The 14,561-nt window shown below is 49.8% G+C and overlaps 2 protein-coding genes across 10 annotated transcripts in view; both read right to left on the reverse strand.

Moving 5' to 3' along the window:
- LOC111525784 (leucine-rich repeat-containing protein 37A3-like) overlaps positions 1-14,561 on the reverse strand; it is a 510,962-nt gene that overhangs the window by 265,434 nt on the left and 230,967 nt on the right. The gene's annotated exons all lie outside the window — the stretch shown is intronic.
- Positions 5,949-7,230, reverse strand: RPRML (reprimo like). The gene has a single exon (XM_023195062.3). It carries the CDS (start codon positions 6,814-6,816, stop codon positions 6,454-6,456), a length of 363 nt encoding a protein of 120 aa, XP_023050830.1. The 5' UTR covers positions 6,817-7,230; the 3' UTR covers positions 5,949-6,453.

Raw genomic sequence — 14,561 nt, forward strand, 5'->3', positions numbered from 1 at the left:
GAGCTCTGGCTCTTGGCCAAGATGGAAGGAGAACCTGGGACAGGAAAGGATCCCAGCAAAGGGTTGTATACTGGGCCCCGCCTAGCCCTTGCTGAACCTTAGCTTTGGAGCACTAGGTGGAATCCAGGTCTGTCAGCCTCCCACAGTCTGGCCCAGCTCAGCAGGGAACCAGCAGTCTGCACAATGTGACCGCTGGTGACGGATGTTGGCCTCTGCCCATCTGGCTGCATCGCTGTCAACATGCAGGTTCCATGTCCTGGGCTTTCTGCCCAGGCACTGCCCTGCAAAGTGAGCCCCAGGAGAAACCCGGGTTTACAGATGGTCTATAACCCCAAAGCCTGTACCTCACTGGCTGACGCTGGCTACCCAAACAGAAATAATTGAGGCACAGAGGATGGCAGAACTAAATCTCTCGTGTGGACGGTTGTCTCTGCAGCCATGTTATTAGCATCTCGAGGGCAGAGCCTGAGTTGCTTTCACCTCTGCAACCTCCTTAGCACCCAGCACTAGGAGAGTGACATAGGACACACCTAAAAAATACCAGCACTGACAGGCAAACCTAGGTCTTGCACGTCAAGCTTATTAGGTGTGTAAAACTTCTTGTAGTGTTCGCTCTAACTTAGCCAGGTGGGAAAGTGTCAAATAAAAAGGACTTCAGTGGGATTTCCGAGTAGCATCCCTTGAATTTGCACTCAAGGGATGCTACTGGGAAAACCCACTGAAGTCCTTTTTTATTAAATGTGTGTGCATGCGTACAACACACATGTGTACATGTATACCTTTCCCCCAAAACTAGAATGTCAGATGAGGGCCATTTCTGCTGTACCCACTGCTCTGCCACTCATTAGTTGATTGTGATCTGGATCCCATTACCTAACCACACAACCAGATGACAACCTTATATGAGAGCTGGCTTGCTCAGTCTGCCACTGCTTTTTTCTTTTGTGTGCGTGTGTGTACAGATGGGGTCCCATTGTGTTGCCCAGGCTGGTCTTGAACTCCTGGGTTCAAGTGATCCTCCCACCTTAGCCTCCCAAATTACTGGGAATGCAGGTATGAGTCACCACACCCAGCCTCTGTTGCTTCGTTGTTGAAAATTGTTGAGATCTAGCGTTCCCTATGGGTTAAACTCTCCTTATCCACGGACTGGAGTGCACCTATCATGGGATCTCAAGTCTAAGTAATAAAGCTACGACTGCAAGGGTGAGTAGGTGCTGCCTCAGAACATCCCCCAATGCTGCCATCTCAGAGGCTGGGACACATGCCCCGTCTGCGGAGCTGGGGTTTGCTGTCCTGGACACCCCGTGTATCTGCTGTGATCTTTACTGACAAGAAAGAATCTTGCTTTCTTGACACGAATCTGCACTCAAGACGTGCTACTCAGAAATCCCACTTAAGTCCTTTTTATTAAATGTGTGTGCATGCGTGCAACATGTGTGTACACGTATACCTTTCCCCCAAAACTGGAATGCTGGATGAGGGCCATTTCTGCTGTACCCACCACTTCGCACGCTCAATTCTTTCCCTCTGAAGCCACCCCCAATGCTCAAGGCTTCTTTCCGTCTACTACTGAGTTGGGGTCTGGGGAGGGTGACCTCCAGCAGCCACAGCTGTGCACCCCTCTGTGTGAACTTGGCTTAGACAAGCAAGTGGGAAAGTAAGTGGATGTGGTGACGTAAGCCCTCCCTACTTCCCCCGTTCTAGGGGACATCTTGCTGGTGAAGGCACAGCTGACCCCAGAAGTACTATCCCCGACTCAGAGGAAGGATGTGGAGGGTTTGACCTAGACCCTGAGACACATGGAACCAGCTACCTGGGGAGCAAAGCAAGTGCCAGGGGTTCTGGGGCTGCAGGCCAGGGCCAGACTCTAGGTGTGCCACCCCTTGCTCCCCCAGTGCCTGGCACAGTGCGTAGCCCACAGGAGATTCACAATAGACACTGGTGGAATGAATGAACTTGGACAAGATCAGTAAACAGAACCTTAATTTCCTCTCCTCTAAACAGGAAATTAGAGGAGCATCTGCTCCTCTTACCAATGTGTTGTGGGGAGCAAAGGAGGTCAGCTCAAGTGAAACTGATTTGAATCCCAGCTCTGCCCCTTTCTAGTTGCGCTACCTCAGGCAACTGCAACCTCTTGAAGCCTCAGTTTCCTCATCTGTACAATGGGACCAGTTGCAAAACCTTCATGGGGGTGGAAGCTCAGTGTTTGGCATATTAGGGATTTGCTACTATTTTCATCATGCTTATGAAAGTACTTTGAAAACTGCAAATGCTTTTTAAATATGAATTGCTATTTTCTTTTTTTTTGTTCAGGGAATCCATTTCAGAGAACCAAATGTACTTTAGGGAAAGAGTTCATATGATAAACAAAACTAACAATAATCCTCATTGTCCTTATTGAGCGTCTATTAAATGCCAGGCATTATGCTGGCTTCTTAAAACACATCACGTTGGCCGGGCGCAGTGGCTCAAGCCTGTAATCCCAGCACTTTGGGAGGCCGAGACGGGCGGATCACAAGGTCAGGAGATCGAGACCATCCTGGCTAACACGGTGAAACCCCGTCTCTACGAAAAATACAAAAAAACTAGCTGGGCGAGGTGGCGGGCACCTGTAGTCTCAGCTACTCGGGAGGCTGAGGCAGGAGAATGGCGTAAACCCGGGAGGCGGAGCTTGCAGTGAGCTGAGATCCGGCCACTGCACTCCAGTCCGGGTGACAGAGCAAGACTCCGCCTCAAAAAAAAAAAAAAAAAAAAAAAAAATCACGTCGTGAAAGCTATGGTTCCCGTATTGCTCCTATTTTGTAGGTGAGGAAAATGAGGCACAGAGAGGTTGAGCTACTTCCCCAAAGTTACAGAGCTAGAACGCAGGGCAGCCAGGATTTTGAAGACCAGGATCCCAGGCCTTCTCTCTTGTGACCCCAAGGCCCTCTGAGATTTACCGGTGCATCCTGGGAAAAGCTCTCAATGGACAGCAGTTGTGGGTGAGTGGGGCTTTCTAGAACCGGGCCTCTTCTTTATCCTCCACTCGGATGGCTCAGGATTCTGCTCTGTCTGGCTCTGCCCCGGAGCAATGTTCCTCATTCACTCTTACCTTATGTAAGAGTTCCCGCCCCCCACCCCAAGGATTATATAAGGCAGCCCAATAAACACCCTACAGGCCTTAGGACTCCTGGGGAGAACTAAGATGGTCTACAAATGTGACCTCTCACCCTCACCCCTTCTCAGGACCCCACTCTTGCTGGCTGTTTTCCTCCTGAGGCACAAGCCTGCCTGTGCCTGTGCGTGTAACTGCATGTGTGAGCATACACTCACGCCATGTGCCCACGTGTGCAGACTTGTACACCACAGGGGACCCAAACACACGTTAGTACACACGCATCTTCACCTTTTTTTTTTTTTTAACAGTGGGAAAATCCTGCAAAGTGTCCCCACTAAGGCTTTCCTTTTCAGCAAATTCAGAACAGTTAACCTTGCTTTGTCAAGGAACCATGAAAGAAAGAAAGAGAGAAAGAGAGAAAGAGAGAGAGAGAGAGGGAGGGAGGGAAAGAAAGAGAGAAGAAAGAAAGGAAGGAAGGGAGGAAAGAAGGAAGGAAAGAGAGAAAGAGAGAGAAAGAAGGAGGAAAGAAAGAAAGGTAAAGAAAGAAAGAAAAGACAAGAAAGAAGGAAGGCAGGAAGAAAGAGGGAAGGAGGGAGGAAGGAGAAAAGAAAAGAAAGAAAAAAAATGATACAAGATTTTTTTTTTTTTTTTTTTTTTTTTGAGATGGAGTTTCGCTCTGTCGCCCAGGCTGGAGCACAGTGGCATAATTTCAGCTCACTGCAAGCTCCACCTCCCGGGTTCACACCGTTCTCCTGCCTCAGCCTCCTGAGTAGCTAGGATTACAGGCGCCCGCCACCACACACGGCTAAGTTTTTGTATTTTTAGTAGAGATGGGGTTTCACCGTGTTAGCCAGGATAGTCTCGATCTCCTGACCTTGTGATCCACCTGCCTCGGCCTCCCAAAGTGTTGGGATTACAAGCGTGAGCCACTACGCCTAGAGATAAAAGTTTTTAAAAAAGAAATTTGGCCAGGCGCAGTGGCTCATACCTGTAATATCAGCACTTTGGGAGACAGAGACGGGTGGCTCACCTGAGGTCAGGAGTTTGACACCAGCCTGGCCAACATGGCGAAACCCAGTCTCTACTAAAAATAATTAAAAATAAATTAGCCAGGCATGGTGGTGCAAGCCCGTAAATCCAGCTGCTTAGGAGGCTGAGGCAGGAGAATCGCTCGAATCTGGGAGGCAGGGGTTTCAGTGAGCCGAGATTGTGCCACTGCACTCCAGCCTGGGCAACAGAGCAAGACTCTGTCTCAAAAAAAAAAAAAAAAAATTAACTCTTGACTCACTGTCTTCTCACCCCAGTCACATTTAGTAGCAGACCCATTTTATTAGAGGAGAATTCTCATAATGTTTGCTCTAACTTGGCCTGGTGGAAAAGTGTCTAAGCCTGTGTTCTTTCTGAAACCATTTTCTGGTCATTCGGGATTTTACATGAATGCCTGTAGCTGTCTGAGCTGCATTCCTCAAGCCACTGGGGGCAGCCCAGGCTCCAGATAACTGTACCACCTTACACGACGAAGCCACTTATCTAGGTTGCCTGAGTCAGTGAAGGCTGCTGTCCCCAGATCAGGCTGGACTTCCTGCAAGTCACACCAAACCATCAACAGAACATTCTCCACATTGGGGGTTTTGCCCCCAGAGACACTTTACAAGGAATCTCAGCTCCTGGCCTCACTGGCCTAGCCTGGCCTGAATTCTCCCAGGTCTGAGATTTGGTCCCAGGATCCGGGGACAGGACACATCCTGATCATGATGATTCTGACTGCACAGGAGCACTTGGGAGCCAGGATGACTCTGGATCCTTCATAGCCAGGGACCATCTGTGCCTTCGAGATACTCCCCCACCCCACCTGTGCCAAGCCTCTCCCTAATTAAACTAGTGCCAAAGACATGAGATGGCATTCCCTTCGCTTCTCTTAGCTAAAACCAGCTAAGACTTCAGTCACCTTCGTCCTTGTTATTCTTCACTCCCACCCACAGCAAAAGAGAGAAGAAAGGGAGAAATCCAGAGTCTCTCCGTGCGTCTTCCAAGAACCGCTGGAGTGGGGTTGGCACTAGGACAAAGGGTGGGAGGGGATACACAGGCCAGAAAGCCCAGCCTGCTCTCCTCCGGTGTCCCCAGGTCCCCCTGTCCCCCACTTCTGGAGAGCAGAGCTGTCCTCTCCCTGTCCGCCAGGGAGTAGTCAATTCTTGTTGCTCCACATTGCTGCAAGGGAAGTTAGCACCTGCAGGAGGCGTGGGTTTCTGGGCAGCTGGGGCATCCTGTAATGGGAGGCTCCAAGTCCCCTGCAGGCAACTGCGCTTGGAGGCCATTTTCTCCATTTTATGATAAACATTCTGGGACTTCCTCACCACAAAGCTGCTAACCCCACCCCTACAGGATGCAACAAGGGAGTTTCTTCCGTCTACTCACCTGCCCGCTATAAGGGTAGGGACAAAGCAAGCACTTAGAAGGGGCTTTTGGCCTTATAATTAAACTTTTAATTAGATCTAGTTTTCCCCCTCTGCCAAATTGAGCTTTCCTTATTCACGTTTTCTCCGTTTTGGACTCAGCTGACTGATTTTGTTTCATCTCATAGAAGACTCATATATCCAGTGATTTAATTAATCTCACCAGCTGTCTGGCTGTCCCACAGGACCTGCCTTCTCCGCTGTTGGCGTTAGAAAACGATTCCCTTTCCCTTTCCTCGCTCTGGCCTCGGTGTGGAGCCCCAGGATCCCCTGCCCTGCCCTGTGGGCTCCCCAGTCAGGCGTCCACGCAGGGGCTAGATGTCTCCCAAGGGTCTCAAAGGGTGCGCCAGGAGGGTACATGCCCTCGGCCCCGCAACACACACACACCCCACAGGCGCGGGGGGAAGCTGCCTGAAGCCCCACGGCTGCAGTTTTATTACAAGATTTCTTTCCAAACGCAAAATCAGGCCAACAAGCTTAGCGACTCTGACGCTTCACATCTTCACCCACTCTCCCCGCACCCTGCTCCGAAACCACCCGCACCAACGTACAAACAAAACTCCCACGCGAGCGACCGCAGTCCCAAATTGCATCCCCACACCCACTCCCGCCCTGCCCCGAACGTCTTAAAAAACAAACAACAACAACAATAACAAAAAACTGGTAAGAACCCTCATCCCCCACTCTCCCACCCCGCAACGCTGCAGCGCACACAGGACGGAGCCAGGCGTCCAAGTCCCTTCCCGCGCCCCCGCCGAGAGTCTCGCCGCATCCCCGCCCTGGCGCCCCAGGCACGTAGCTGCCCGCCCGGAGACAGCGGCACAGCGCAGAGAGCCGGGCGAGGGTCCCGGTCTCCGGGGTCCTTCTTGCAGCAGCGCTGGCGAGGGCGGGCCCAGATGGCGCTCAGTACAGCCCCAGGATGGCGGCACCCACGTCCTTGGAGGGCCGGCGCTCCTGCACCAGAAAGTTGATCATGCTCTCGGACTTGATGAGCAGGTTGCAGCCCAGGAAGAAGACGCCGAAGACCACAGTAAGCGACAGCACGCAGAGCACGGCGATCTGCGCCACCCGTGACACCCACAGGCTGCGCTCGTCGGGCGCCAGCCCCGCGGGGACCCCATCGCTGGCGGCCAGCGGTGCGCCCCCGGGACAGCAGCCCAGCCACGTGCCCAGCCCGTGGGTGCGATTCCCCAGGACGGCCCCGGCGCCGCCGCCCACGCCGCCCACCTCCTCCAAGCGGCTGTGGTTCAGGAAGGTCGCATTCATCGCCGCGCGGCGCCGGGGGTCTCGGCGCGCAGTCCCGGGTGCACTGGGCTGCTCGCCCGCGTCCGCGCTCTCAGGGACACTCGGGGCCCCTCCGACCCGCTAGTGCGGTGCGGGGAGGGGACGAAAGCGGGAGGCTCCCTGCGCGCTCTCGGGCCGCCTACTCCTGCGCACCGGGCGGGAAGCGGCCGCCCGGAGGAGCGAGCAACAGGCGGCGCAGGAGCTGGAGCCGGAGAACCTAGTGTGCGTCGCGGTCGCCCGCTGGGTTCCTCGCACGCCCGGCCACCCCTCCCCTAGCAACGGCCCGGCCCCGCCCCGCCGGTCCCTGCAACATCTCCGAGGGGCGGGAATCCCGCCGCGGGCGCAGCCTCCCCGGAGTCCCGGTGCCGGAGCGGGTTGGGAGATCAGGCAGCCTCTGTCCTCTGGCCGGCGAAACTCCACCCCCTCCTGGCACCCGCTGTCAGTTCCTGTCTAGAAAACCTCTCCAAGGTGCCCATTCCAGGATTTGATACCCTTAGCAGTGAAGTTATTCCGGAAGTCTGCCCTGACTCTCTTCGCTTATTATTTAAACCCTTGTAAGCCTTGCTAGACATCAGAGGAGGCGCCGGGACTCCTGGCCCTGCCCACCCCACTGGCCCCGGGTCTCTTGGGCGGTCCTGCCTCCCACCTTTCCCAGGGTGAAAGCTGTCGCGGCGAGGCGGGCTCTCTGCCTCCTTCCCTACACACTCCCTAACTTGGTCCCATTTAACTTTTTTTAATTAAAAAATAAATTACTGGTGATAGGCCCCAGTGTGTGATGTTCCCCTTCCCGAGTCCAAGTGAGCTCATTGTTCAGTTCCCACCTATGAGTGAGAACATGCGGTGTTTGGTTTTCTCTTCTTGTGATAATTTGCTAAGAATGATGGTTTCCAGCTGCATCCATGTCTCTACAAAGGACGCAAACTCATCCTTTTTTATGGCTGCATAGTATTCCATGGTGTATATGTGCCACATTTTCTTAATCCAGTCTGTCACTGATGGACATTTGGGTTGATTCCAAGTCTTTGCTATTGTGAATAGTGCCGCAATAAACATACGTGTGCATGTGTCTTTGTAGTAGCATAATTTATAATCCTTTGGGTATATACCCAGTAGTGGGATGGCTGGGTCATATGGTACATCTAGTTCTAGATCCTTGAGGAATTGCCATACTGTTTTCCATAATGGTTGAACTAGTTTACAATCCCACCAACAGTGTAAAAGTGTTCCTATTTCTCCACATCCTCTCCAACACCTGTTGTTTCCTGATTTTTTAATGATTGCCATTCTAACTGGTGTGAGATGGTATCTCATTGTGGTTTTGATTTGCATTTCTCTGATGGCCAGTGATGATGAGCATTTTTTCATGTGTCTGTTGGCTGTATGAATGTCTTCTTTTGAGAAATGTCTGTTCATATCCTTTCCCCACTTTTGGATGGGGTTGTTTGTTTTTTTCTTGTATATTTGCTTGAGTTCTTTGTAGATTCTGGAAATGAGCCCTTTGTCAGATGAGTAGATTGCAAAAATTTTCTCCCATTCTGTAGGTTGCCTGTTCACTCTGATGGGGGAGGGGGGAGGGATTGCATTGGGGAGTTATACCTGATATAAATGATGAATTGATGGGTGCTGACGAGTTGATGGGTGCAGCACACCAACATGGCACATGTATACATATGTAACCTGCACGTTATGCACATGTACCCTAGAACTTAAAGTATAATAAAAAATAAAAATAAAAAAAAAATAAAATAAAATATGAGGTTGCTGAGAAAAAAAAATAAAAATAAAAAAAATAAATTACTGGTTTTTTTCCTTTCCTTTTTACACAAACATAGACATTGTAGACTAGTTAGAAAACATGAATTACCAAAATTACTCTAAAACCTTATAATCCTGCTTCCTAGAGAGTGTCGATGTTATCACCTGGGTATAAACTCCTCCCGGACTTTTTCTATTTGTGCCTCTCTCTAGATAACAGATATGGGGATGCACTGTTCCTGCTTACTGCCTCCTAACCTTTCCTCACTTAACAGTGTAACTTTCCATGGCGATGGTCGTCTACAACTATGGCTCTGAATTGCCTTGGAGGGTTTATTAAAACCCAGATTGCTTCCACCTCCTGCCCCCCAACTCCCCGCGCCCCGACCACCAACCCCAGGAGTTTCTGAATCAGATGTGGAAGGGGCCCCAGAATGTGCATTTCTAACAGTTACCACGTGATGCACAAACTACTGATCTACAACATCATTTTTAGTGAAGGAATAGCATTTTAAGGTATGGACTACACAACTTATTTAACCAAGCTTCCTGTTGGATGTCTGAGTTTTTCTTTCCTTCTTCCTCTTTCTCCCTTTCCTTCTCCCTTTCCTTCTCTCCTTCCTTCTTTCCTTCCTTGCTTCCTTCCTTCCTTCTTTCTTTTCATTTCTTTTTCTTTCATCAGAAACAATATTGCCGTAAGGAGCCTTGTAACAAAGTATTTGTGCCAAAACTGATTTTTATTTAGATTACATTTTGAAAAATGGATCTGTAGAATCAAAAAGTACTTCCTACTAAATTGCTCTCCAGAAATATACTAGTGTACAATCATGCTCTGTGGGGAAAGGGGGCTCCCCACTCCCGACATCGTTACCATTATTTTAAGTCTTTGCCTGAGTAGGGAAGGGGCAGGGGCGGTTTCCCACCCATATGTTAATTTGTATGCTTTGATTGTTGCAGGAGAGTAAGGAAAACACCTTTGTTATTGCAATAATGCAGGCAAAAGATGCTGCCTGGAGACTTGAATTCCGGTAGTGACAGTGAAGTGGGAGACAAGGGGGTGGAAAGGGCTTGGCAAACTGGAGTGAAAGGATTCAGGATGCCTCAACACACAGGCATCACAGAGCCTCTGCTCCCTGTTATGGTTTGAATATGTCTCCCCAAGTTTATCTGTTGGAAACTTGATCCCCAATGTGGAGGTAGGTGTTGGGAGGTGGGGCGGGCATGATGCTGCCATTGTTTGGGTCAGGGGGCACCACCCTCATGAATAGATTAGTGCCATTGTCTCAGGAGTGGGTTCTATACAAAAGGATGAGTTCCACCCCCTCATTCTCTTTCTCTTTCTTCTCTTTCTGGCATGTGATGTCTTCTGCCATGTTATAATGCAGAAAGAAGGCCCTCACCAGATGCTGGTCATTTGATCTTGGACTTCCCAGCCCCTAGACTGTGAGAAATTAATTTCTATTTATAAATTGCCCTCTTTATAACAAGCATCCTGTTATAGGAGCACAAAGTAGACTGAGACACCCATACCCATCCTGATACTCATTATTTGTGTGTATATCCTGGTAAGTTATTAAAATTATTATTTTATTATTATTATTTTTTTATTTTGAGACAGGATCTCACTCTGTTGCCCAGGCTGGAGTGCAGTGGCACGATCACAACTCACTTTAGCCCCGATCACCTGGCTCAAGTGATCCCCTTACCTCAACTTTCTGAGTAGCTGAGCCCACAGGCATGTGCCACCATAATTTTTTATTTTATTTTTTGTTGAGACAGGGTCTCACTATGTTGCCCAGGATGGTCTCGGACTCCTGGGCTCAGATGATCTACCACCTCAGTATCCGAGAGTGTTGGGATTACAGGTGTAAGCCACTGTGCCTGGCAAAATTATCACTTTAAAGATGAAGAAACTGAGGCACACACAGACACCCCAGATTGGGAAACAACCTGGCTCATGCTCCTCAGTCCTGGGAAAGCTGGCCTGGCGCAAAGGCACGCAGTTTTCTGAGCAAGACTCTCCCTGCCCTGATCACCCCTCAAAGCCAGGACACAACAGGGAGTCAGCAGGTGTCTGGCCTGAACATTCTGTCCTCTGCTTCGGCCCAGTTGGATTTCCGTAGAGAAATGTTCAGTTATATCCTTTGTCTGAAACCAATCTCTGGCTTTTGCTGTACCCTGGACTTGGAGTCCATACCTGGATTGCATCCAGCTGAAGTCAGACTGCCTGATGTAAAGGAAAGGGGTGGGCTGAGTGAGGATGCAGAATGCGGGCCTGCCCACTCCAGCGAGTTGTGAAGAGGCTGACATGATGGCTGACCTCTCCTTTATTAAGCACCTATTACATGTCCAGTGCATTAAATACATTACTTCCCTGAATTCTCACACCAGCCTTTGGGTTCTGCCAGAGTGCCCCCTTGACATGAGGAAACAGCGGCACTGAGTGTTTAACTGACTTACTCAAGATCACGCAGTTAGTTAAGTATCAGAGCCAGAATTTCAGCCCAGATCTGTCCTGTTCCAAAGCCACGCTCTTCATTATCCCCGTCCCCCTCTCTTCCATCATCCCTGGGGGAGGTACAAAGACGTCTTTGACCTGGGAGCAGGAAGGGAGAGAGAGACCTTGGGCTTGTGGACATAAACAAAGATCACCCAAATGAGAGCAAGCAAAGGCTATTTATTCAGAGCTTGCTACAGTAAGGGAGCCAGCCACTGTCACTTGCTTTTCGTGGAGACTCAAAGGCAGGCAGAGGGGGAAGACTTTATAGTGGAAAAGGGGAATGCTTCAGGTATGTCCTGTTGGTGGTGCAGGAAAGTTACAGTTGGGCTCATTAGAAGAGGGGCATCCTAAGTAATTGGTTAGGGGAGCATATTTGGCTTTCTCCAGTTTGTCCTGAATTGGAAGTGGGGACAAAATTAGGGAAGCTGTCAGTTACCATCAAGTCCTGGCCATTTGGGGCTGATTGCTGCAGGGGTTGTTCCTTGGCTTCCCGGGCTGTTGCTGTAGGTTTGGGGGCAGAGTTCTATTTTCATATGTGGTCTGGCCATTGTCCATTTGCATATTTGGTCTCCCAGACCCATCCACGTCAGGAGCAGGACCCCACCTGGCCTGGACCCAGCTAACCACTCCTCCTTCTGTGGTTTCTGTCTGCCTCCTCTTCTTCTTCTTCTTTCTTCTTTCTTTCTTCTTTCTTCTTCGTCTTCCTCTTCCTCTCCTTCTCCTTCTCCTTCTCCTTCTCCTTCTCCTTCTCCTTCTCCTTCTCCTTCTTCTTCTTCTTTCTTCTTTCTTCTTTTTATTTATTTATTTATTTTTGAGATGGAGTCTCACTCTGTTGCCCAGGCTGGAGTGCAGTGGCATGATCTCTGCTCACTTCAGCCTCCAACTCTCAGGTTCAAGTGATTCTCCTGCCTCAGCCTCCCGAGTAGCTGGGATTACAGGCATCCATCACCACGCCTGGCTAATTTTTGTATTTTTAGTAGACACGGGGTTTCACCATGTTGGCCAGCTGGTCTCGAACTCCTGACCTCAGGTGATCCACCCACCCCGGCCTCCCAAAGTGTTGGGATTACGGGCATGAGCCACTGCCCTGTCTGCCCTTTCTTGAGCCTCTGGTCCCAGCAAATTTGGTTGCAGTTTGATGTGTATTAACTCTTAATTCTTATAATAACCTTGAAAGGTAAGTGTATTTGTTATTTATTGCTGCATCACAAATATCCCAAATTGAGCACATTTATGATCTCACATGGTTTCTGAGAGTCAGGAACCTAGAAGCAGCTTAGGTGGTTGGCTCTGGCTCATGGTCTCTCATGAGGTTGCCGTCAGGGCGTTGGCCAGGACTGCAGTCATGTAAAAGCCTGAGTAGGCAGGGGCCATTGGCTTCCAAGGTGACCCCTCACATGGCTGTTGGGAGGCCTCTGTTCCTCATTGGCTATCGGCAGGGGGATCCTCTGTTCCTCGCCTTCAGACCTCTCCATGGGGCTGCTTGAGTGTCCTCATGACATGGCGGCTGGCTTGCCTCAGAGTCACTCTTGAAGAATGTGCTAGAATTGAAGAATGTGCTAGAAGGTGAGGACCTGGATGGAAGGGAGAGGGACAGAAGAGTGAGGTTACAGAGTGAAAAATGTCGGCTCTCATTGTTATTTAATCTTCACAGCAAGACTTGTAGAAAGAAACAAGTCGACAGATGAGAAAACAGAGGCCTGGAAAGGAGAAGGGTCTTGTCCCAGGTCACGGAGCTGATAATAGCACAGCCAGGATTTAAATCCTTAGTTACCTTACAACTAAGCTCAAACTCTTTCCGGCACTTCCATATGTGTATGTGTTGGGGATGGGGGTGGGGGTGGGGCTGCTTCATTGTTGGGGAAAGACTGCCCCAAGCCTGGGCTTAGAGGGGCTCAGGAGCCTAAGGGCGAGTCTGTCAACTGACTGCCTCCCCCTGCTCTAGAGAAAAGGAAGCCAGTGCCTCTGGGCCCAGCCACCACCCACACGGGACTATTTTTACCCTGCACCTCAGGGACAAGTCTGCATTTCCCAGCTCTGGAAGGGCCATCTGGGCAGTCCGGCTGCCCCAGGAAGAGCTGCCACCCGGAGCTTTATGCTCTGCTGTCTCTGCAGCTGTTTCTAGATGAACCTTTAGCCCTCTGGCATGCCTAAGCCATCCAGAGTCAGTAAGAAGTCCCCCTCCTCCAGATCTCAAGGTTAATAAAAGCTCCTAATTAGTATCACTTGCTGGATGGACCCGCCAGAAGGAAAATACTTAAATCTGCAGAGATTTTAAATTGTTCACATTTGTCAACAAGTGTTTTTCGTATGAGCCATTTTAATGAAGAAGTAAGAATGATCTGATTTGCATATTCAATTGTAAACCACCCAGATGCCTTCAGAAAAATGTAAATAGATGACCACTGTACGACAGTGTACTTCAGGGAGGCCCAAGAGCCTTTGGACATCATTTATTTTCTGAATTGGTTTTAAACAATCCCCCAGGACCCTGTTTACACTCTTCATTTGTTTGGCACACTCTTCCTGGAACGGGCAAAGGTTGCCTTCTGCCGGTTTGCCCAGTTCCTATCCAAATGATCTCGCGTTTCAAATTGGCAGAGGGAAAGTTAATTATGTTTTACTGCATCTGGTACAGAATTAAAATAAACATGGATTGTCCTGTTCAGCCTTTGACCCCTAAGAGACTTCGAGGTTGGCCCCTGCTCAGTTTACCTACAGAGGTTGAAGGCAGAGGGGAGTACCCAGGCAGTTCAGGCCAACCATGCCTGTAATCCCAGCACTTTGGGAGGCTGAGGCGGGTGGATCGAAAGGTCAGGAGTTTGAGACCAGCCTGACCGACACTGTGAAATCCTGTCTCTACTAAAAATACAAAAAGTAGCTGGGCGTGGTAGTACACGCCTTGAAATCCCAGCTACTCAGGAGGCTGAGGCAAGAGAATTGCTTGAACCTGGGAGGCGGAGGTTGCAGTGAGCTGAGATCACACCACTGTACTCCAGCCTGGGAGACAACGCAAGACTCCATCTCAAAAAAAAAAGAAAAAAGAAAATTTAAAGAAATGCCTTGCAGGTTGGGTAGCAGTAGCAGAAAGGGAACAGTGCCTGGGTAAGTTCTATACAGTGGAGAGTGGGACAGGTATCCCAGGTGACATGGAGCTCACAACCCAACAGAATACCTGGATTTTGGACATCTATGATCTACTTCTGCCTCTGCTCCTAATTGGCTGTGTGACATTGGACAAGATAACCATCCTCTCTGGGCTTCCACTGGCTCATCCATTAACTGTGGGAGCTTAATCAGAACACCTTCCAAAAAGCTTTATTTCCAAAAACAGGTAGTAGGCCAGATGGGCCCTCGTCTGTCTTCTTCCCCTCTATGCTTCTTGTGAGCTTGAAGACAGTGAGGAGCCAAAGGTCTGTGCCTTGTCTACCCCAAAAGTACTGCCTGGGCCTTTGGTATCCCATCTGTAAAA

This window comes from Piliocolobus tephrosceles, chromosome 16 (genome assembly GCF_002776525.5).
Source record: "Piliocolobus tephrosceles isolate RC106 chromosome 16, ASM277652v3, whole genome shotgun sequence".
NCBI classification, from domain to species: domain Eukaryota; kingdom Metazoa; phylum Chordata; class Mammalia; order Primates; family Cercopithecidae; genus Piliocolobus; species Piliocolobus tephrosceles.

Excerpts from the sequence above, each read along its gene's own strand:
- RPRML (XM_023195062.3), bottom strand. The coding sequence starts at position 6,816 with ATGAATGCGACCTTCCTGAACCACAGCCGCTTGGAGGAGGTGGGCGGC.